Source organism: Notolabrus celidotus, chromosome 8, assembly GCF_009762535.1.
Source record: "Notolabrus celidotus isolate fNotCel1 chromosome 8, fNotCel1.pri, whole genome shotgun sequence".
Lineage (NCBI taxonomy): Eukaryota > Metazoa > Chordata > Actinopteri > Labriformes > Labridae > Notolabrus > Notolabrus celidotus.
In genome coordinates this window covers 5,635,488-5,657,806 of record NC_048279.1, presented here as the reverse complement: position 1 = coordinate 5,657,806, position 22,319 = coordinate 5,635,488, and the positions used below count along the sequence as shown (strand labels likewise).

The 22,319-nt window shown below is 41.5% G+C and overlaps 4 protein-coding genes across 4 annotated transcripts; 3 read left to right on the top strand and 1 right to left on the bottom strand.

Annotated features, from left to right (window-relative positions):
- Positions 1 to 777: 777 nt before the first annotated feature.
- LOC117817569 lies at positions 778 to 15,139 on the bottom strand. Its single transcript, XM_034690309.1, has 6 exons — positions 14,786 to 15,139; positions 13,806 to 13,927; positions 9,397 to 9,679; positions 9,080 to 9,235; positions 8,641 to 8,985; positions 778 to 1,144 (listed from the first exon to the last, which is right to left on the bottom strand). The coding sequence occupies exons 1-6, from the start codon at positions 15,093 to 15,095 to the stop codon at positions 825 to 827; spliced, it is 1,536 nt and encodes a 511-aa protein (XP_034546200.1). The 5' UTR covers positions 15,096 to 15,139; the 3' UTR covers positions 778 to 824.
- LOC117817411 (histone H1-like) lies at positions 4,821 to 5,659 on the top strand. Its single transcript, XM_034690125.1, has one exon. The coding sequence runs from the start codon at positions 4,915 to 4,917 to the stop codon at positions 5,533 to 5,535; it is 621 nt and encodes a 206-aa protein (XP_034546016.1). The 5' UTR covers positions 4,821 to 4,914; the 3' UTR covers positions 5,536 to 5,659.
- Positions 9,314 to 10,383, top strand: LOC117817417 (histone H2A). Its single transcript, XM_034690130.1, has one exon. The coding sequence runs from the start codon at positions 9,332 to 9,334 to the stop codon at positions 9,713 to 9,715; it is 384 nt and encodes a 127-aa protein (XP_034546021.1). The 5' UTR covers positions 9,314 to 9,331; the 3' UTR covers positions 9,716 to 10,383.
- Positions 13,533 to 13,982, top strand: LOC117817424 (histone H2B 1/2-like). The gene has a single exon (XM_034690139.1). It carries the CDS (start codon positions 13,546 to 13,548, stop codon positions 13,912 to 13,914), a length of 369 nt encoding a protein of 122 aa, XP_034546030.1. The 5' UTR covers positions 13,533 to 13,545; the 3' UTR covers positions 13,915 to 13,982.
- Positions 15,140 to 22,319: the final 7,180 nt, after the last annotated feature.

Genomic DNA, 22,319 nt, shown 5'->3' with positions numbered 1-22,319 from the left:
ACCTTAAAGCGCTGAAGCCTCAGATGTTACAGTACACAATCAAACATTATTACTTATGATGAAATACCTACATTATTTTTCAAATTCAGAACCATATATATGGTGTATGGTCAAACTAACCTAGTGATTATTGTTCTGTGTAGACAGAATCAACTCTTATCGGCTTTCTTGCGTGCGTTAGCCTACTTGTTGGGTACAGCCCGAGTACTATGGCCTTCACCACAGTCACATATCTTGCCTACATATGAATTATAATATCGTAAATGGACCACTGATGCACAACTCGACATGCAGAGAGAAGAGTAACACAGAGCACGGTCCCGCCAGAAGGCGCGCACACAGACAAACGCAGCCCCACGTGCTCGAACAGCAGGACTGCTGCCGGCGGCCAAAGTCCAGCACCTTTATTCATTTTACATACAGTGCAATAACGAAGAGGTTACGTCAAAGAATGCCATTAAATGTGGACCGGGAGAAATCAGGGATTTTGCGCATGCGCTCTGCTAATCAGCCTTTTATTAATTGAAGCACTTATGCAGAAGAAACAACTTGATGGTAAATCAGACGCGTCTGGGGTTATTGTGTTAATATCGCATTTCAGTTTGATATACTTATTTGATTTATTATCGAATATGTAGGCTAGTCCAGTGTATTGTGCTGGACATGTTGGCTAACCCTGCCTTAATGATTATCATTATTTTACTGAATAATAAACATCTGCATATCGGTGGCCATTTAAATAAAAACTGGAGGAGGATTTCTGTCTCTATTGATTCAGTGTGTGGCTCTTAAAAGAGCCGTTGTTGTTGTTGACTCTGAAGAGTTTAACCTCCGAAGCCGTACAGAGTGCGGCCCTGTCTCTTCAGAGCATAAACCACATCCATGGCGGTCACTGTCTTTCTCTTGGCGTGCTCGGTGTAGGTGACGGCGTCACGGATCACGTTCTCCAGGAACACCTTGAGCACACCGCGGGTCTCCTCGTAGATGAGACCGGAGATACGCTTCACTCCGCCACGGCGAGCCAGACGGCGGATAGCGGGCTTGGTGATTCCCTGGATGTTATCACGGAGGACTTTACGGTGACGCTTGGCGCCTCCTTTACCGAGTCCTTTACCACCTTTGCCTCTTCCACTCATGTTTACAAGTTCAGTTGAACAGAAATCTGAATGAGGGGAATTGAGAAATTTCAGCTTCATATCGAGGCGCTGAGGACCTCTGAGAGGACATGAGGGGGAGGGGGGGGGTCTTCTTCTTCTTCTTCTTCTTCTTCTTATTCTTCTTCTTCTTCCAGAAATGATAACTTCTTCAGAGTATTAGCGCCCTCTACAGAACAGAAGCTCGAATCAGGGACAACATGTCTCCTGTAAACCCGAGTGAGCTCCACAGTGAGCAGTGATGAGAGAAGACCTTAACCAGGTCCAGACTCAGCCAGCACAGCCTGGTCATAGAGACAGGAAGACACAGACACACCTGGCTGCCCGAAAGGACAGACTGTTTCCACTCTGTCCACACAGACAGGTGGAGACAGAGACTTCCTGCTACAAGGCCTTCATTGATGTCCAGCCTTGGAGTCATGATAGTCATATATGTTGGAGTTCTGCATTAAATGTCTGTAATGACTAGGTCTTAGTTGTGTATTTTGTTAAGTTGTGTATCCACATAATCACAAATATTTCCTACAAGTTAAATCCCAACGAAATACCCAAGTTCAATGAAAGGAACGGTTCATTGTACGCCGTCACCATTGTTACTTCATGCTTGGGATGTCAGAGAACAAGACTCAACTTAACATGAATAGAACTTAGCAACTACTTTGTGTGTCAACAAGTGTGCTTGAGTCACCTCAGACAGATATTCAGCAACAATGGCAGTATTGTACCAGCCAACAGCAAAGCAAGTTCTCCTGCAGGATCCTTTGTGTTTTTTCTAATAAGTAATGCAGTGTTTATTTTCCATAAACAGCCAGATTACCTTAATATATTAGCTGTTTGATACAATAAGCCAGCATTGTCACACAAGGAGAAAGAGTGTGTCTGTGTTTTTAAAGTTAAGCAAACTCTCACTTTCTAGCATTCAGCAGAGACTGTGAACACCCCCTTATTTTCCCATATACTCTCTTTAATCCTCCACAAATTAACCAACATTTTCCATCCAGCTGCAGTAAATGAGCAGCGTAACAGTAACCAGACTCGAACATAGACAGTAAAGACGGCTCTGAGCAGCAGCCCAAAACTGTCTGCCAGTGTCTTGTTAATTAACAGACCCATAGTGGTGGAAATTAAGTATTGTACATTTCCAACAACCATTTTAATGTCCTGTTCCAAAGTAGCCTTGACAGTTTGTCAGGTTTAAGTATATGCCAGTGGTTTTCAAACTTGGCATGTCTTCCTCCACAGGCCAAAGAAAGGTTATACCCCCACCTCTGATTTTGTATCAATCATTTATTTTATTTGAAGAAGCAACAAAGGAAAAACGATCCAAACTACATTTTCATAAAGTTACGATCAGCACAAAATGATTTGAGAATGTTTGTATGTTTTTCCCTCTATCCACACCCCACCTGCAGATGCTCTGTTACACCAGTGTTTTAACCCCAAACTTTCCTCCCTACAGTCACAATCTGTTTTGGGATTTACTCAATCATGCAGCTAAATTCATAAAAATAGGATACCAGTAAGCAAAGTTCAGTGTCCTTTAATCCTTTTTCACATCAATGAAGAGTTTATTCTTGCCTGTTGTAGCAACTTTGAAATATTCTGCTCAGATTTTTTTTTTTTTTTTTTTTTTCAGGTTGGAACTAACATGGTTGACTACCTGACCAGAGCAACAGCAGAGTACCCCTTTGTTCTTGTCATGGAGAAGAGTAACAGTGTCCCCAAGCATTTGTGATCACTCATGGGACAGCCCTGAAGCAGCCCTCTCTTTTGGGTGCAGTTGATGTTTGTTTCAAGGCTTTTTTTATGTGTTTGATCTGACACACCCAAAACCTTTTGCCCAGATTTGGGAGTTCATTCAGACTGTCATCTTTGACATCCCTGGAGATGAATGGAATGCCATAAAGTTCATGAGAGCTCAGTTAGCAGTGATGAAAGGAATACATTTTTCTAAGGTGCATGGTGAGGGGGTTAGCTGAATTGTTCAAGTGTTCATGATGTGTGTTAAGCAGGTTTTGAGTTCAATGGTTAAAGTGCCAATGTGTAAAATAAATATTTAAAATGCTGACTTAACAGGTCCAAAACTAAAACAAAAAATATAGAATTGTTTGCTGAAATATGAGTTTGTTTGAGAAATGAAATGAATTAGAGTCAAGTGAAATGAATTTGTTCTTTGTATTTTACAGATAAATACATTTTATAGTTTTATTGTCACTTGTACTTGTTGCAATAAAGTAACTGGGAAATGATGTGACTCGTTTATTTATTCAGAATGTAATTTTAGAAGTGCATTTCTTAACGCAGGATAAAGTTAAATAATTAATTAAAATAATTGATTCTGATAACCCAGAATATTGGTGGCATTTTTTCAACCCAGCAACCTGGTGCCTTTTACCCAACAACCTTGTTAATTTTTTTAACCAATTTTTTAGTTAAAAATATAACCCAACCCTGCTGTGTAAAAATGACCCATGGCTGGGTCGGTCCCTTTTTGACCCAGCAGTGGGTTACTATAATCACCCAAATTGTGTCATTTTTAACCCAGCAGTTTTTAGAGTATGATGAAAAGAAGAGTGTATTTTATTCTACAGAATAATGAATAGTTCTAAGTCTTGTTTTTGTCTCCATCTATTGTTTGTGTCCTCCTCTTCACACATCTTCACACCTGTAGCAGAAGGGCCGATTGTACAGGTACGACTGGTTCTCTGTTGAGGGCTGATGGAAGCAGGTGAAGTGAAAAATCAAACAACCTGTGTGATAATGAGATAACTCTCTCTGTTACAGATACATGACATGTTTTGATGATCACAGACTTATTAAGTGAACATTGTGAGTCCACAGCAGCAGGTGTTTATGTTGTGCTCTTCTTCATCAGCTACATCCTATTACAACTTCAGTCATGTTCTGATAGAGGAAATCATTCCTGCTCTCTTCCAAAGACTCATTTCATGCAATAAAGCTGTCAATCATTTATTAGTCTGTCAGTGTGATCAGTGTTTCAGACTCTTCTCAGCACTGACTTGGAGGGAAAATGGCTCCACATTATTTTGTGTGCTTCTAACATTGGTCAGTGTGTTTATGAATGAATACTGCAGCAAAACCCATAAAGGGCCATCAAAAGATCTTTGTTTGTGTTCGTACAGAGCAGAGGAACAGTTTGTGTCAATGATTGAAAGCAGAGGACATGTCCACAGAGACAGAGAGCAGCTCTGCGAGGAAGCCTGGACAAACTGCAGCACAGGCCTCAGTCCTCCTCAGTGTGTTTGCTGCGACCACAATAACTTGATTTGAGGACAAACTCTTCATCAACACATGGATGTTTTTACTCTGAGGCTCTGAACAAACATGCGGAGCAGCGGGAGAAGCACTTTTCACCGAGCTCTGAAGCTTTTTCAATCCTTTTAGGAGAGAAATGAGAGAGAAAAGCCGCTGAGCAGTGCTGCTCACGGCGGTGAATCTGTGCGCTTTGGAGGCTCCACAAAGAAGGCGCAGCGAGCAGCAGAGCTCAACATGACTTCAGTCTGAAGAGACACAAGTCCACCATCTGCTCCTTCACTGTCAGCATTCAGCACGGCTCCATCTTTTAGTTTGGACTCTTTTATCAGGGAGAGAAAACACAAGAGGCTCGGCTTTCAGACGGCCCAGAGGAGGCCCGGCTTGAGTCTCTACGGTTCTCATGGTGCGTTTAAGAGCAGCGTATTGCTCATTGAGCTTTAACGTGTCAGTCACTCCGTGCTGTGAACGACTCTACGACTGAACTATGGCAGAACAAGCTCCAGCCCCAGCCGCCGCCCCGGCCAAGGCGGCCAAGAAGAAGGCCCCCAAGCCGAAGAAGGCCGGCCCCAGCGTCAGCGAGCTCATCGTTACAGCTGTGTCCGCGTCCAAGGAGCGGAGCGGCGTGTCCGCGGCCGCCCTCAAGAAGGTCCTGGCTGCAGGAGGATACGATGTGGACAAGAACAAGGCTCGCGTCAAGACTGCTATTAAGAGTCTGGTGGCAAAGGGCACTCTGGTCCAGGTTAAGGGAACCGGGGCCTCCGGATCCTTCAAGATGAGCAAGAAGGTCGCAGAGAAGAAGCCGGCTAAGAAAGTCGCCCCTAAAGCCAAGAAACCTGCAGCGGCCAAGAAGCCTAAGGCAGCGGCAGCTAAGAAGCCAGTAGCCGCTAAGAAGTCCCCGAAAAAGGTCAAGAAGCCCGCGGCGGCCAAGAAAGCAGCCAAGAGCCCCAAGAAGCCCACAAAGAGCCCCAAGAAGGCTACCAAGAGCCCAAAGAAACCCACTAAGAGTCCTAAAAAGGTGGTCAAGAAGGCTCCTGCAGCCAAGAAAGCCCCCGCAAAGAAGGTTGCCAAGCCTAAAGTCAAGAAGGTAGCAGCAAAGAAGAAGTGAGCTGAGACCACCGAAGATCGACCTCAAAACTAAAGGCTCTTTTAAGAGCCACCCACATCTCACACTGAAGAGTAGAGTCCTGTTCATTCATGTCACATTCAACACATTCAATCAATTACAGAGACATTCATTCTTATTCACTGAGCTCTATGTCACCTCGTAGGCCCATTCAATCAAACTTATTACAATCACAGCAGACAGGACAAACATTTCAAACATGTAACATCAACAGGCCTCATTCAATAAGTCCTGTTCAACAATAAACCTTGTTCAGCAGCGTTCATATGATAGAACTCAATCCAACAGTTCAAGGACATGGCTGCTGTAAGCTTAGAATATACTAACACAAATCTACAACACACTGCTCCCAGTGCTCCTCAACCGAGTACCATCATCCAAATACATTTATCACAAGCAGACTGAGCTGAACAAGTTGTTGCTCAAATAAATCATTTCAATAACAAACACTTCTTTAACAAACATGCTCTCTGTTTGGGTTTATAATGCAAGAGTCCCTGAAATCTACCTGAGGCCAGGTCATATTTAAATATACAAAAGTGTCAAAATCCCAATAAATATTTTTTTAGTCTCTTTATCAACTCCATTACTAACCATTTAAATCAATATTTAATGCAATGGTGTTCTTTAGCTCCCACAGATCATGGTTCAAAGAGGATAACTCCCTCGTTTTCATGAAACTTCATGTTAAATCTTTTTAAGATACATTGGAAAGCCCTAAATATAAATACAATAGTTTTACATGAAATAGATTTTTGTTTATTGTATTTTAAATTTTAAATTTTGATTGATTTTTTTAACCAAGTGATGTTGATAAATTAACAAGAGACAACTCTCCTGTCATATGCTGCCATTTAATGCTGTATTTAGCTGGTTTGGAGGGCATATATTGCCTAAAATGGAAGGAACATCTGAATGCCTCTAGCCTTTCATCCACTGTGACATTAGGGCCTGGATTAAAGACAAGTGGAAGTTGATCTACCCACTTGTCCCTCACTGTCCTAATGGCTGCCAGCTTGTCTCTCTTTGATCCCAGCTCCTGCAGTCACATTCCTAAGTGTCCTTGAGCAAGACACTGAACCCCAAACTGCTCTTGCTGTTTTTCAGCGGTGTGTGTATGAGATTAGCTAATACTGATGGTCCCTTACTATAGCAGCCTCTACTATCATTGAGTGAATGTGGTATGAATGGGTGAATGTGACGAGTAGTGTAAAAGAGCTTTGAGTGGTCAGAAGACTAGAAAGAGATGTACAAGTACAAATCTATTAAACATTTACCATTTACCATGACCAGCTCAAAAGCTGACTGGATGTCTTTTTACACAACTCCCTGCTATCCTAGTGGCTCTGTCTTTATAATGTTTTCTGCAGACAGTTTTGTCTGACGTATATTTGGGGATGGAGATCGCTGTATTTCCCCATTTTTAGATGTGAATGTCTTGCCTGGAGGGAAATGAATAGCTGTTTCCTCATTTGGTTCATAATCAGAATCATCAGACTCAGAATTGACCACAAGATGATCATCTCCAGACACACCCTCCTCTCTTTTACTGTCATGATCAAAGAGGAGGGCCAGGGTTGTCACCTGTTTACTTCTGCTGCTCATTCTGTAACACTCTGACAGAGAGCATTTGAGATATGAAGACAGAGTCAGATACGTCAGTCTGAAAACACCTTCTGCTTTTGTGAAGAGAATTCCTCCAGGCGTAGATTTATTAGATGTGTTCATGATGTTTCAGGGTCTTTGATGTCAAATGTTGGGCTGTCACCTTGTTAATAAGTCTTTTATTTCACACATGATATATTTTGTTTGATTTTCCTGGAACATTGCGTCAACTGTCTTCATCTGTACTCATGTTTGAAATGACACATTGTCTTGATTTTGGATGCAAACTTGGATCCTGAAGACTTCCTGGTCACTCTCTGAGAGGGACAGCAGCAGGTCTTCAGCATCATCACTGAGCGGCTCTTCTCTTTAGAGTCAGCTCAGAGACTGAGTGCAGCAGGATGGAGCTACAGGGTGTCAGCGAGGCCAGGTGGAGTCTCAAGGCTGCTCATGAATAAAGATGTTTCTCTCCCTGTCTTTACAAATGTTCTCTAAGGACTGATGGAAATTAAACTTTGACGTTGTTGCTGATAGTGAGCTCGAGGTCGATGTAAAACCAATTCCTGTTACACACCCTGTTTTTATAAGTTATTGTGTGTCAATCTAACGTCCACAAAGGCTTACTTTATAAACAGGTTCAGTGTGAGCATTAAACAAAGTGACACAACAAGCTGTCAACTTTCACTTCAGCACCTCGGACAGCGACGGTTACGCACTGGGAGCTCCACCTGTAGCTCACCTGCTTTCTGTCTCCTGCACGAAATGAACCAATGAACTGTGTGAACATACACATCACAGGAAGGTTACATGTGAACAGTTACAACCAGGAAGCTTTGCATCTCAATGCTGATCAATTAAACCATGAGTAAAACAAGAACTAATACACATGCACACACTCTGATCAGAGATTAGTTGAAGCTGAAGAGTTGATCAAAGTTTCTGATTCTGCTTCATGTTTGGATGTGAACTCTGAACCACTCTAAATATGTGGAATATAAGAATTTTGATCTGCATGAATGACAATAACTAACAGATCTCATGTTAGACAATTGTTGGCAGTATTTGAGCATCCATTGAGCTCGTGTTTGAGCACGGAGGCAGCATTGCTCCAGCACTGTCACGAAATCATCTGAGTGGAGAGAACAAGTCCATTTACATACTCTTGACTGAATACTGACCGATACGGAATTATTTTATAGATACACAGCTCCAATGATTCATCTAAACGAGGAGCCAGTGTTCAAGCTCGGTGATTAGTTTCATCAATTTGTGTGAAACTTTTCCAAATGTGTGTTGAATCATTGACTGTAAAGGTGATGTAACACAATGTGGAAATGATCTCTGTAGGTGTAGTGAGGTGGCTCTTAAAAGAGCCGTTGTTGTGGTTAGAGCAGCAGAAGAGGACGGTTTATGCTCTCTCTCCGCGGATGCGGCGAGCCAGCTGGATGTCTTTAGGCATGATGGTGACCCTCTTGGCGTGGATGGCGCACAGGTTGGTGTCCTCGAAGAGACCCACGAGGTAAGCCTCGCTGGCCTCCTGCAGAGCCATGACAGCGGAGCTCTGGAAGCGCAGGTCTGTCTTAAAGTCCTGAGCGATCTCACGGACCAGGCGCTGGAAGGGCAGCTTGCGGATGAGCAGCTCGGTGGACTTCTGGTAACGACGGATCTCTCTCAGGGCCACGGTACCGGGCCTGTAACGATGAGGCTTCTTCACGCCTCCGGTAGCCGGTGCGCTCTTACGGGCTGCCTTGGTGGCCAGCTGCTTCCTGGGGGCTTTGCCTCCGGTGGACTTACGAGCGGTCTGCTTGGTTCTGGCCATTGTCTCTGCTTACTGTGAGCGGGAGAATAATGTTGAAGAGAGAGGAGGCGCGCTGCTCTTAAAGCGGAGGAGCAGCTGTGACACGGTGACGCTGCTTCAGACCTCCGGCTCCTGATTGGTGAGAGGCCGCTCCTGGAGCCCAGCCCCGCCGCAAGCTCCGCTGCTTATTGGAGAGAAATGCCTCCAGAGTTTGAAGCGGGGCTGAGCGCGGGCCGCCCTCTGCTGCTCTGCTGGAAGCCTCTTTTCTGGTTGGTGAGCCTGGAAAACGCGCGCGCTCCGCGGGTATATAAGCTGGGTTTGGTCCAATGAAAGACATTATTTCTCTGAGTTCAGACTCCAGAAAACAATCTAACAATGAGTGGAAGAGGCAAAACCGGCGGAAAGGCCAGAGCAAAGGCAAAGACCCGCTCATCCCGTGCCGGGCTCCAGTTCCCAGTCGGTCGTGTCCACAGACTGCTGCGTAAAGGGAACTATGCCCAGCGTGTTGGTGCCGGTGCCCCCGTGTACCTGGCAGCTGTGCTGGAGTACCTGACCGCTGAGATCCTGGAGTTGGCTGGAAACGCTGCCCGTGACAACAAGAAGACTCGTATCATCCCTCGTCACCTGCAGCTGGCTGTCCGCAACGACGAGGAGCTCAACAAGCTTCTGGGCGGAGTGACCATCGCTCAGGGCGGCGTGCTGCCCAACATCCAGGCTGTCCTGCTGCCCAAGAAGACCGAGAAGGCCGCCAAAAAGTAAACACATACAAGGACTACAAACAAACACAACGGCTCTTTTAAGAGCCACCCACCATACACCTTAAAGAGCAGAGCTTCACATAATGTGTATATGAGAAACTGTTGGATTGTTAACTGCATGATAAACCATGAAGTCTCTGGGCTTTTCATTTCAGCTTTCATAACTCCAAATGGAATTGTTTACTCTGAAGGCGACCATAATGCTTCATTTAACTTTTTGGAATATAGAACATGACCTGAAAAATGTTCATTAACATATAAGTTGTAAAACGCAGAAGTAATGGTTGTCTGTTAGTCACTGCTTCATCAGGTTCATAGGTAGAGTTCTCCTGGAAGTGTTCCTAGCAGATCTGTGAATCAGCTGCAAGATGAGCACAGACCGTCTAAGTATCCACTCAGGGAAAGCAGGGCTAGATATGTTTGAGGATAGTCTTCCTATCTAACAGAGTGTACTTTATATTTCGTCATTTATGAGCCATGTGATGGGTGGGGAGGTTAGATGCCCTCATATTGAATCTAATATAAAAAGTGCCCTCACCTGTATTCTAAACATGTAAAGCTGCTTATTTGCTCTAAGTATTTTTTTCATTTATTCATGAACACAGTTTCCTGTATTTGTTACCATGTTTGCATGTGTTCAGGATCAGAATGTATTTATCTGAAAAGTCACTTTTGCTTCAGTGTCCTAATTTATGATATAATATCTGCTTACTCTCAGACCTTTTTTTACACACATCTACAGGGTCAGTAAATGATATGAAGGAACACACCGGCTTTTTCCACTACAAAAAACACCTAAGAAAATACTATAATAAATGGCTGTAACTTGCTTAGTAAAGGTTTCATAGTGACAAAGGTTCATTTGGAAGTCTGAAACGCCCAACTACAACTTTCTAACAAAACAAAACTTCCTGATGTTTTGTCTACGTTCATAGTAAAAAATGAGCTTCATTTCCAGACGTTTTTTAAAACTCTTTGGTATTTTCATCCATTATCAGAAAAAAAACCAAATATGAAACTGCTACTTTAAATGCAGCACAGTGAAAGATAAGGTTCTCCTGAATAAAATGATGTATGGCACTTGATGCTGACTGCTTCAATAGGTTAGAAAATCAAAATAAGTACAGGAGAGTCTGGCGCCCCAAAATGGTCTAGTCTTTAAGGGTTTTAATACATGAATGTTGCTTTGTTGAAAGAGTGTGTATTGTGAAAATGATTGTTGTACAATGACTGAATACATTCTACTACTATTACATTATGCATTTAGAACATGTATATTTTTTTCCTGATGAATATCAATGTTGTTACCATTTCATTAATGTTCTTTGAGAGGTCATTATTATTATTATTATTATTATTATTATTATTATTATTATTATTTTTTTTTTTTTTTTTTTTTTTAAATGTTTGTCAGTTTCTTTCAGTGTATATTTGATGTGATTGTTGGTGGAGTTGGTTATAATACAAGGGGCACCATTTGAAATCTTGCCCATGGCCATGGCGTTGCCTCGTTGCGGCGACAAGCAGCAGCAGTAGTCCCGTCTGCTTTTAGAGTGGTTTTAATCTGTCTTTAGTGGACATGTTTTAACCCACCTGTTGTGAATGGTGTATTTTCCTTATTATCTTGACTACGTGGATTCATCATGGATTTTGTGAGCGCTTTGCTTATGAACATCGTTGCTCTGGGGACTGTCATGGACTTTCAAACAAACTAGCTTTAACTTAATTATTGCCCTCAGGTTTCTCTTCTAATGGACTTCATGTAAAAAAAGCTGTCCTCTGGATGCCTTAGTGTCTTATAGAGTTATTTCCAGTATTGGTCTTGTAGTGGGTTCACCTTATAAGGAAAGGGTCACCTCGAAGCACTCAATGAGTAGTATCCCCTTTGGACGTCCGTCTTCTGAATTAAATGTAGAAATGTGCAATCCTAAAGGAGTGGATGAAATGTAGAGAAGTATCGTCTGGCTGCCTCTCCAATGGACAGAAAGCAATGACATTAAAAGACTCAGGATGCCCTTTAAGTGAATTACATGTTAAAAAAAACTTCCATAAAAGTGTCCTGTTGGTAACTTACCCTTATGTCACATGTTTGGTTGTCATGCTTGGTTTTTGAGTTTCTTCTGTCTTTTAAGTCTTTAAGCAGTTCATTTTACTATTTTATTTAGATTTAACTCAGTTTTCAAATGAACTCTTGAAAATAAAATATCAAATTTTGGGCACTAGAATTCATTTTTGTTGTTGATTATGTATCAATAATTTTGCGGGGGGGGGGGGGGGGGGGGGGGGTTACATACTTGAATTTCCATCACCAATGGTCACAAAAATATTCAGCATAGGGAATTAAGTGTCAGGACCCCAACACCTCAGTATGTCTGACTTAATTCTAAACTGTAAATATCAGGGTTTTGAAGCAGGAGCCGTTTTTATATTTTTGACTCTGCCCCTCAAGCAGCCTGAGTATGCCACTGGTTGTGAACATCCTGAAAAGCCTGGAGTGACTCACATATCTGCTTTTACTTTACAATTCAGAGCCTCAGTATGTCCATCCTTCAAGCCAGGCATTGGTGTCCTAACTATTTTCTGAATCCTGGCCCGGCTTGCTTTTCTTTGGGTATTTGGACCCAGTAGAAGTTTGTAGCAGTGAGATGCTCTTATAATATCTTACAGCGCATTGTTTACTATTAGTTAGTATAATGATGATTGTCTACAACTGCTGACACAAAGTGCAGCTAATTATTTTCATTCCTGTCCAGGAATACAAACATGTAAGTCAGATAAATTGACACAACAGTGTTTGTTGTTAAAGATTTAAAAATAAGAGTATTTTATTGACATTGATGATACACATGTGACCACATTGAAGATAACAAATGTGTTTATTCTGATGAATACAGAACATGTTATGTAAAACTTATAATATATTTGTATATATGATGAAGTCTGAATATGTTGAATGAAAGTCCAGAACGTAGGAGAACCATTGACAAAACCATTGCTCAAAATAAATTCATGAGGGACCTTTTATTTTTGATCTCTTGTTGGGTTTTTTAACATCATGGAATGACAATGACAACAATTTCCTCAATTATTCTGGAGAGACGTCGATAATGTTTTGGCCAATTTGATGAATTTCACAGTTCAATTAAATAAAACCCTAAAACCATAATCTTATATGGAAGTTAAATTAAGATTGATACATCTTTTAATACTGCTCGGTACATTTCATTTTCATGAATCCAAATTTAATAAATCTTACCCACACTTTTCAATGTTTGTCACTGAATTTAAAAACTTCAAAGACTCTTTAAAATGTCTTAACAACAAAAACAAACACACACACTTTAGATTTATTTAAAGAATAAATCTTATTTCACTGATTTGATTTGTTATATTTTTCTATCTTATATCATATTATTTCATCAATAATTATACTGTCATGTCTGATAAAGTTGTCTTTTCTTTTCTTTAAATGCATTATAATATGTTTAATTATGACTATGCAAGTTTCCTATGATATAAGTTCTTTTATCCAACGCCTTCAATAAAGGTTTCTTCCTCTACCTCTACTTCTTCTTCTTCTTCTTCTTCTTCTTCTTCTTCTTCTTCTTCTTCTTCTTCTTCTTCTTCTTCTTCTTCTTCTTCTTCTTCAAAAAAGCAACTATTGGTCGGGGGTCGTCACGTGACTCAGAGACTTCTCTTGCGTTGACTCAGTTGAGCTCTGAATCTCAGCCAATCCTCTTCGAGGGTCAGAGCAGTTTGATCTGAATAGAGTCGATATAAATACAATCTCCTGAACCTCCACCTATCTAAGATCAGTCTGACTAGAACAAGATGCCTGAGACAGTGAAAGCACCCAAGAAGGGTTCTAAGAAAGCCGTGTCCAAGGCCACCAAGACCGGCAAGAAGAGGAGGAGGACCAGGAAAGAGAGCTACGCTATCTACGTGTACAAGGTCCTGAAGCAAGTCCACCCCGACACCGGGATCTCCTCCAAGGCTATGGGCATCATGAACTCGTTTGTGAGTGATATCTTTGAGCGCATCGCCGGTGAGGCCTCCCGTCTGGCTCACTACAACAAGCGCTCCACCATCACCTCCAGGGAGATCCAGACCGCCGTCCGCCTGCTGCTGCCCGGTGAGCTGGCCAAGCACGCCGTGTCTGAGGGCACCAAGGCTGTGACCAAGTACACCAGCTCCAAGTAAAGCCGCTGTGAACCTGCAACCACAAAGGTCCTTTTCAGGGCCACCCACAATACTTTTTAAAGAGCTCAAGTCCCAGATGTTACAGTACACAGTCAAACAACATTACTTATGATGAAATATCTACACAATTCTTCGGACTCAGAACCACATATAAATTGTTTGGTCAAACTGACCTAGTGATTATTGGTCTGTGTAGACCGAATCAACTCTTATCATAGCAGCTTTCTTGCGTGATTACTTGTTGGTACTGCTAACTTAAAGGCCCACGGTTCCGCCAGAAGGCGCGCGGACACACGTAACCCCGCGCGCTTAAAGGTAGTCAGTCCCTTTATTCATTTAATGGATACGTTGATAATACAGAACGAGGGGTTTCTGTCTAAGCATAGCTTTCATCATGTGCAATATCATGTAGGCTAAATGTGGACCGGGAGAAATCAGATTTTACGCATGCGCTCTGCTATTCGGCCTTTTTAATAGTTGAAGCACTTCTGCAGGAGAAACTGCTTTCGGTGCTAGTAGCCTAAATCCGACACGTATGGGGTTAGTGTAAATATCACATTTTTGGGGCTGGATACGCTGGCCCTACCCTGCCTTACCTTTGGTTTGTTCAGCGCTTTTACACGAGGATTTACGCGCAGCTACTTTGAAGTGATCATGTCAACAGGAAGGTAATCGAACACACATACAAATACTTAAGAGAACATCACTGTCCCGGTCAGACTTTTATTTTGGAGTTATGATGAATTTATAAATAATGGACATCTGCAGAACAGTGGCAATTTAAACATAAACTGGTGGATGATTTCTGTCTCTATTGATTCAGTGTGTGGCTCTTAAAAGAGCCGTTGTTGTTGTTGTTGATGAAGAGTTTAACCTCCGAAGCCGTACAGAGTGCGGCCCTGTCTCTTCAGAGCATAAACTACATCCATGGCGGTCACGGTCTTTCTCTTGGCGTGCTCGGTGTAGGTGACGGCGTCACGGATCACATTCTCCAGGAACACCTTGAGCACACCGCGGGTCTCCTCGTAAATCAGACCGGAGATACGCTTTACTCCGCCACGGCGAGCCAGACGGCGGATAGCGGGCTTGGTGATTCCCTGGATGTTATCACGGAGGACTTTACGGTGACGCTTGGCGCCTCCTTTACCGAGTCCTTTACCACCTTTGCCTCTTCCACTCATGTTTACAAGTTCAGTTTAACAAAAATCTGAATGGGGAGCAAATGCGAAATTTCAGCTTCATATGGAGGCGCTGAGGACCTCTGAGGGGACATGGTGGTGGTGGTGGGGGGGGGGGGGGTCTTCTTCTTCTTCCAGAAATGATAACTTCTTCAGAGTATTAGCGCCCTCTACAGAACAGTAGCTTGGATCAGGGACAGCCTATGGGGACAGCATGTCTCCTGTAAACCCGAGTGAGCTCCACGGTGAGCAGTGAGCAGTGATGAGAGAAGACCTTAACCAGGTACAGACTCAGCCAGCACAGCCTGGTCATAGAGACAGGGAGACACAGACACACCTGGCTGCCCGAGAGGACAGACTATGTCCACTCTGTCCACACAGACAGGTGGAGACAGAGACGTCCTGCTACACTGCAGCAGGTATGAAGCTGACAGAGATCTCCAAGATCAGAGACAAAGTCTGTGATTTTAATTGTCTCTGTGAACAAAGTAAAATGTAACATGTGCTGGGAGAAGTCAGAGTCAGTGACAGAGAGTATGTCCACCTCTGTCACAGCCTGAGAGACAGCCTTCACTCCACCTGACAGATGTTCAGAATCAGAATCAGAATCAGAATCAGAATCAGAATCAGAATCAGAATCAGCTTTATTGGCCAGGTATGCTTGAACACACAAGGAATTTGACTTAGGTAAACTGTGCTCTCTTTGTACAAGGCATAGGACTAAGACCTACAAATAAAAATAGAATAAAAATAATAACACTAACATCAGCTATAAATACAAAAGAACAACAAATAGGCATGACTAATATGTACAGGCTAAAATAGTATGATAAAGTGCAGTGGTGAGTAGCAGTAGCAGTAGTTCTCTAAGCCCACACTGCTGATTCATTATATCTGCTTACAGATGGAACATGTACTGAACATGTATTTATTTTTCTACCAATATGTTTTGTTTTGTTTTACTAGTAATAAATTAATTATTAGAATTGAAATTATTGTTACTTTAATCAATGATTTGCAGAATAAAAAAAAGGAACCCATTCATACATGTGAAGTGTAAATTGTGATTGTATACTTAGACAGAGACTGATTTTTTTTAATCTTCTTTATTAGCCGCGCTACACTGTAAACATGTTCATGTTTTTCCAGCTCATTTTTTCAGAGATGATAATAAATAAATAAACAAATAAACAAACATCATGCCAGAAATACCCAAATAACTTTATCTGCAGTGGTCTCACTTTTATTATCTAAGTAACAGAGAGCCTTAAGATGTGAAGCAAAGTGTAACTTTAACGTTAGGATCTATCCAAAACAAGATAGAAACATCAAACAACAATAAAGCTTCTAGTCTGAGCGTCCTCTCTGATGACGTCACGTGCGTAAAACCACAAACCATCTATGAATGAGAGATTCTCTCGCCGGGTGCGGTGGCGCGCGCCTGTAATCCAAGCTACCGGGAGGCTGAGGCTGGAGGATCGTTTGAGCTCAGGAGCTCTGAGCTGCAGCGGACTGTGTCGATCGGGTGTCCGCACTAAGTTCGGTATCGATATGGTGCTCCTGGGGGAGCCCGGGACCACCAGGTCGTCTAAGGAGGGGTGCACCGGCCCAGGTCGGAGACGGAGCAGGTCAAAGCCCTCGTGCCGCTCAGTAGTGGGATCGCGCCTGAGAATAGACGCTGTAGTGCAGCCTGAGTAATACAGCGGGACCCGGTCTTTTTACACTCTGCACACTGACAAACAAACACACACAGGCTCAACATCAATGTTTCTACATGTTACAACAGCTTCAGAACTGCTTCAGAACTGCTTCTTGTTTCCATACACACCTGTACAGAGCAGCTGTCTTTGTTTGTCCTACAGCGCCTCCACCTGGAGGAGAGGAGCAAAGACCATCAGTCACAGCAGCTGATCTCACATCCATTCAAGTTATAGGTTTGTCTTTGTCAGACTGAGAGAGCATGATGAAGAGCAGGGACGTACTCAGTCTGTTTGAGGAGCATTGAGGAAAAACACACAAAAAGGGCTCCTCCTGTGTGATGTGAGGAGCAGAGCACTAAAAGATCTGATCTTACAGCATTTTGAAGACCACTGTGTGAGCTCTTCAGTTTTCTCTCTCCTTGGTGTTCTGTGATCATAAGGTAGTTGTATAGAAGTGGCGGCCCTGACCTGCTAAAAGAGAGAGCTAGTAAAAATGTTGGATTGAAAACCTGTAAGGTCGCCTGGAGGCTACAGAACTGGAGCAGTTTTTCAACCCTCTGATAACCACAGTTTAGGGTTCATTTCAGCATACTGAGGCCCAGATAATCAGAGAAGAGTCTGGGGTTTGGACTCCAGGAAGGTTTGAGTATCTAACACTTACTTCTCTGCATTTTGTTGAACATTTATACGTCAATTTGAGGTGAAACAGTGATTCTGTGAAAGGAGAACACACTTATAGTACAAAATTTACCTTTGAGACCTTTGTTTATGTTGTTCTATATACTTCTGAAAGTTACGTCACTGCTCGATATAAATATTCAGGAATAATGAGCCACGAGAAGAACAGGGATGATAACACTTTTAGGTTATTGACAACTATACAAACATAAAGAAGAGAAAAAGATTATACAAATAAAATGTTCCTTACAGAGTTCAATGTTTCAATTTCATTTAGCAGATGCTTTTGTTCAAAGAATTAAAATCAGCTTCATGGGTGGAGTATACAAGCACATTGAAGAAATGTGACTCAGGTGAAGTCTGCTTTCTGTGTACAAACAATAAACATAAACAATATGATCATATGTTCAAAACAACTTTAGACTTTGAACTGAAAGATAGGCCCAAAAGTGTGAGAGCTATAGCTCTCATCAACATTTTTAAAGAGACAGTGGACCCCTCAATCATTCTGTATGCATTTATTAATATTGATTAATCTGATTTCATCTTATTCTTTTGTTCAATTTGAAGCATTTCACCTTCTTAAACTGTGTCTAGATCTGACCCTGGTGATCAAGTATATACTTCCTTTTTTATACTTTTATGGATTCAAGGCCTGAACCCCCCAGGACCTGTTGTCTGTACCTGAGCTCCTGAATTGCCTACAGAGCAGCACATGGTGTCTGTGGACCAAGTAGCAACATTTGTAAGTTTACTTGATCTATGAAAGTTTGGCAAAAAAAAAAAAAAAAGTATTTCCTGCTTTGACCTTTTTAATTGAATTAGAAGCTTATGCACTTCTGCTGTCGGGAGAGTTAAAACATGTTTGGAAGATTTGTCTGTATTTGAGGTTCTTTTTAGTTTTTTCAGTCATTCCTAATTTTTATAGAATATCAGTGAGGTACTAAACCAATCACCTGATGGGAAACGCTTGGTCAGCATTCTTGAAAAATAGCATCCAATTTCTATCACTGAAAGAAGATCCATGGTCCGGATACTTGTGTCCCACCTGAAGGAGTGCTATGGAGAGAAGTGAGTATTTCTTGCACACAGATCAAGCCTTTTTTCAGTATCACAGCTACTTTTTTAAGAATGAAATCATAGCAGTTCTAAAATATACTCATCACAGCCTGGTTATCTCATGTATGATGCCACAATCAGGGTCTGGAACTTCTATTCAACTACATATTATAAGAACTATATTATTTCAAAATGCTGACTCTAAGTGTTAACAAATGCCTGTTGTTGTCAAGTCCAACTTCAGGTATGAAGGTGATGTTGACGTCATCAATAGTGGATCAGTTTCCATGTCTGAGGGACTGTCATGGCACAGGCTGTGTAAGTTATTTTACTAACAACAGGAACATGAACCTTCACTTTGCATTTTGTGTGACAACTATCACACAGCATTAAGCTTCTTCAACACAAGCCTTATCATACTGTTTGTCACTATAAAACAGAACATGTAGGCTACGTTATTGAACTTCCCATCATTAAGGATTGAATCTGTATTGTTCCCTTAATTTTCAGAGTTGTATGCCAGTTTTCTTATGTTTTCAGCTGATTTTTAAATCCTCTTTGGTTTATTCTCCCATCTTTAGGATGCATGGTTCACCCCAGGGAGGAAACATAAACCTGCTCCATGGTTTCTTGAGGAGCGACTCCGTAATGTCCGGAAAAGGCTTCGCTCCAGCTGGTGGGTGAATGCAACAGTACAAGTACCACAAGTCTGAGTCATTTTGCCAGGTACAGCAAGATGTCTCGGCCTTCCATTATACATTTCATGTCATCGCATTTGAGAATGGATTTGTTGCACTCTTTTCCTCAAAGTAAACACTTCCTATTTGAAACTGTACCTTTTAAAGTAGAATCTGTCTTGATCTATCACTGTTTGTTCCAATTTGTGTCTCTATTCATTATAGAACCAACTATGACTCCAGAGAGGGCCATCCAGTTAACTGAGTGGCTGAAAAACAACATCTGGCCACCATCCCAGTTTGGCCAACACATGCTGGTGACCGCCATCCATAGGTCTCAGTGGATCAGAGCAAATGGGACCACTCCAGTTGAAGAGATAATCGCAGAGTTTCCACGTTTAGTAGACACTTCAGGCATGGTTGGTTTATATCAGGGGTGTCCAAAGTACGGCCCGGGGCCAATTGCGGCCCAAGGTCCATTTATTTGTGGCCCCAAGCTTCCATCTTAAAATGTGTTATTATAGCAAAGAAATGAGTCACATTCTGAATCATCTGTACATTTGCAGTTTCTTTCAAGCGCACAAACAAAACTAAAGTCAATCCAGAAATGTCTTAAAAAGCTTCATATGGACTACTTTTATAAATTCAAAGTTCTGGATATTCTGCAGGAATATAATTATAGGAGGAAACACAAGAACTCTTAAAGTTGACAGGTTTTTTTTTCAAATTAATGTTTTTATCATGATGTGAGAATGTTCTTGATGAACAATAAAAGTTCAGAAGACACAAAAGAGGACACAAGACAAGATCAAAATTATGAAATTGTGCAGAAAAGGCAAAATTTGGTGCATAAAAATTAGTTCAGAATGCAGGACAAGAATTATTTAGTTCTTAAAATGTTGTCTGCTGGTCAGAAAAGTCTTAAAAACAATATGAAATAGAAATGTGATGAAATCCAGATCGTGATCCTGTCATAGAAAAAAAACAAGACAATATTTTTCCCCACAGTGCCCGACCCGAATGAAAAACATTCTACAGAAGATAAAGTTTGCTAATGTTTACGTGGCTTGTGGAGAACTGAGGACTTCCTAGTAACTGATTTATTGAGAAAAAAATGTAAAATAATTGTTATTAAATAGAGATTTCATATATAACTTGTATGATTCCTAAGTCACCTAAGTCACAGTAGGAGCCACTGGCCCTGAAGTATTCTGACAACATCAAATGTGGCCCTCTTTGAAAAAAGTTTGGACACCACTAGTTTATATGTTACAGGATTAAGTTAGACTTGAATCAATTATTGTAGTGTCTTACACCTTTTTTTGCATCGTCTGTTTTTGTTAGTGTCTTAGATTTCTCAGTATTGCATCTAGAGGCTTCTGGAAGGCTGACTGAAAACTGGAACCCCATGTTCTCGCCGAAGATAATCCGCTTTGCCAAGAAGGAGAAAACTGCTGACCTTCTCATCAACATGGAGTTTGATTGAAAATCATTTGACATATATTTTAATCTTACAGACAAACAAGGTGACATCACTTTACAGCTGCTGCCTGTGCTGCTCCCAGCTGGGCCTTACAAAGTCAGGAAGAGAGTTTTCCACCCCAGCAGCCTGGAGATTCACAAGGCCTTCATTGATGTCTAACCTTGGAGTCATGATATATGTTGGAGTTCTGCATTAAATGTCTGTAATGACTAGGTCTTAATTGTATATTTTGTTAAGTTGTGTATCCACATAATCATAAATATTTCCTACAAGTTAAATCCCAACGAAATACCCAAGTTCAATGAAAGGAACAGTTCATTGTACACCGTCACCATTGTTACTTCATGCTTGGGATGTAGGAGAACAAGACTCAACTTAACATGAATAGAACTTAGCAACTAATTTGTGTGTCAACATGTGTGCTTGAGTCACCTCAGACAGATATTTAGCAACAATTGCAGTATTGTACCAGCCAACAGCAAAGCAAGTTCTCCTGCAGGATCCTTTGTGTTTTTTCTAATAAGTAATGCAGTGTTTATTTTCCATAAACAGCCAGATTACCTTAATATATTAGCTGTTTGATACAATAAGCCAGCATTGTCACACAAGGAGAAAGAGTGTTACTGTGTTTTTAAAGTTAAGCAAACTCTCACTTTCTAGCATTCAGCAGAGACTGTGAACACCCCCTTATTTTCCCATATACTCTCTTTAATCCTCCACAAATTAACCAACATTTTCCATCCAGCTCCAGTAAATGAGCAGCGTAACAGTAACCAGACTCGAACATAGAGAGTAAAGACGGCTCTGAGCAGCAGCCCAAAGCTGTCTGCCAGTGTCTTGTTAATTAACAGACCCATAGTGGTGGAAATTAAGTATTGTACATTTCCAACAACCATTTTAATGTCCTGTTCCAAAGTAGCCTTGACAGTTTGTCAGGTTTAAGTATATGCCAGTGGTTTTCAAACTTGGCATGTCTTCTTCCACAGGCCAAAAAAAGGTTATACCCCCACCTCCGATTTTGTATCAATCATTTATTTTATTTGAAGAAGCAACAAAGGAAAAACGATCCAAACTGCATTTTAATAAAGTTACGATCAGCACAAAATGATTTGAGAATGTTTGTATGTTTTTCCCTCTATCCACACCCCACCTGCAGATGCTCTGTTACACCAGTGTTTTAACCCCAAACTTTCCTCCCTACAGTCACAATCTGTTTTGGGATTTACTCAATCATGCAGCTAAATTCATAAAAATAGGATACCAGTAAGCAAACTTCAGTGTCCTTTAATCCTTTATCACATCAATGAAGAGTTTATTCTTGCCTGTTGTAGCAACTTTGAAATATTCTGCTCAGATTTTTTGGTTTGTTTTTCTTTTCAGATTGGAACTAACATGGTTGACTACCTGACCAGAGTGAACATTGTGAGTCCACAGCAGCAGGTGTTTATGTTGTGCTCGTTTCATCAGCTACATTCTATTACAACTTCAGTCATGTTCTGATAGAGGAAATCATTCCTGCTCTCTTCCAAAGATTAATTTCATCCAATAAAGCTGTCAATCATTTATTAGTCTGTCAGTGTGATCAGTGTTTCAGACTCTTCTCAGCACTGACTTGGAGGGAAAATGGCTC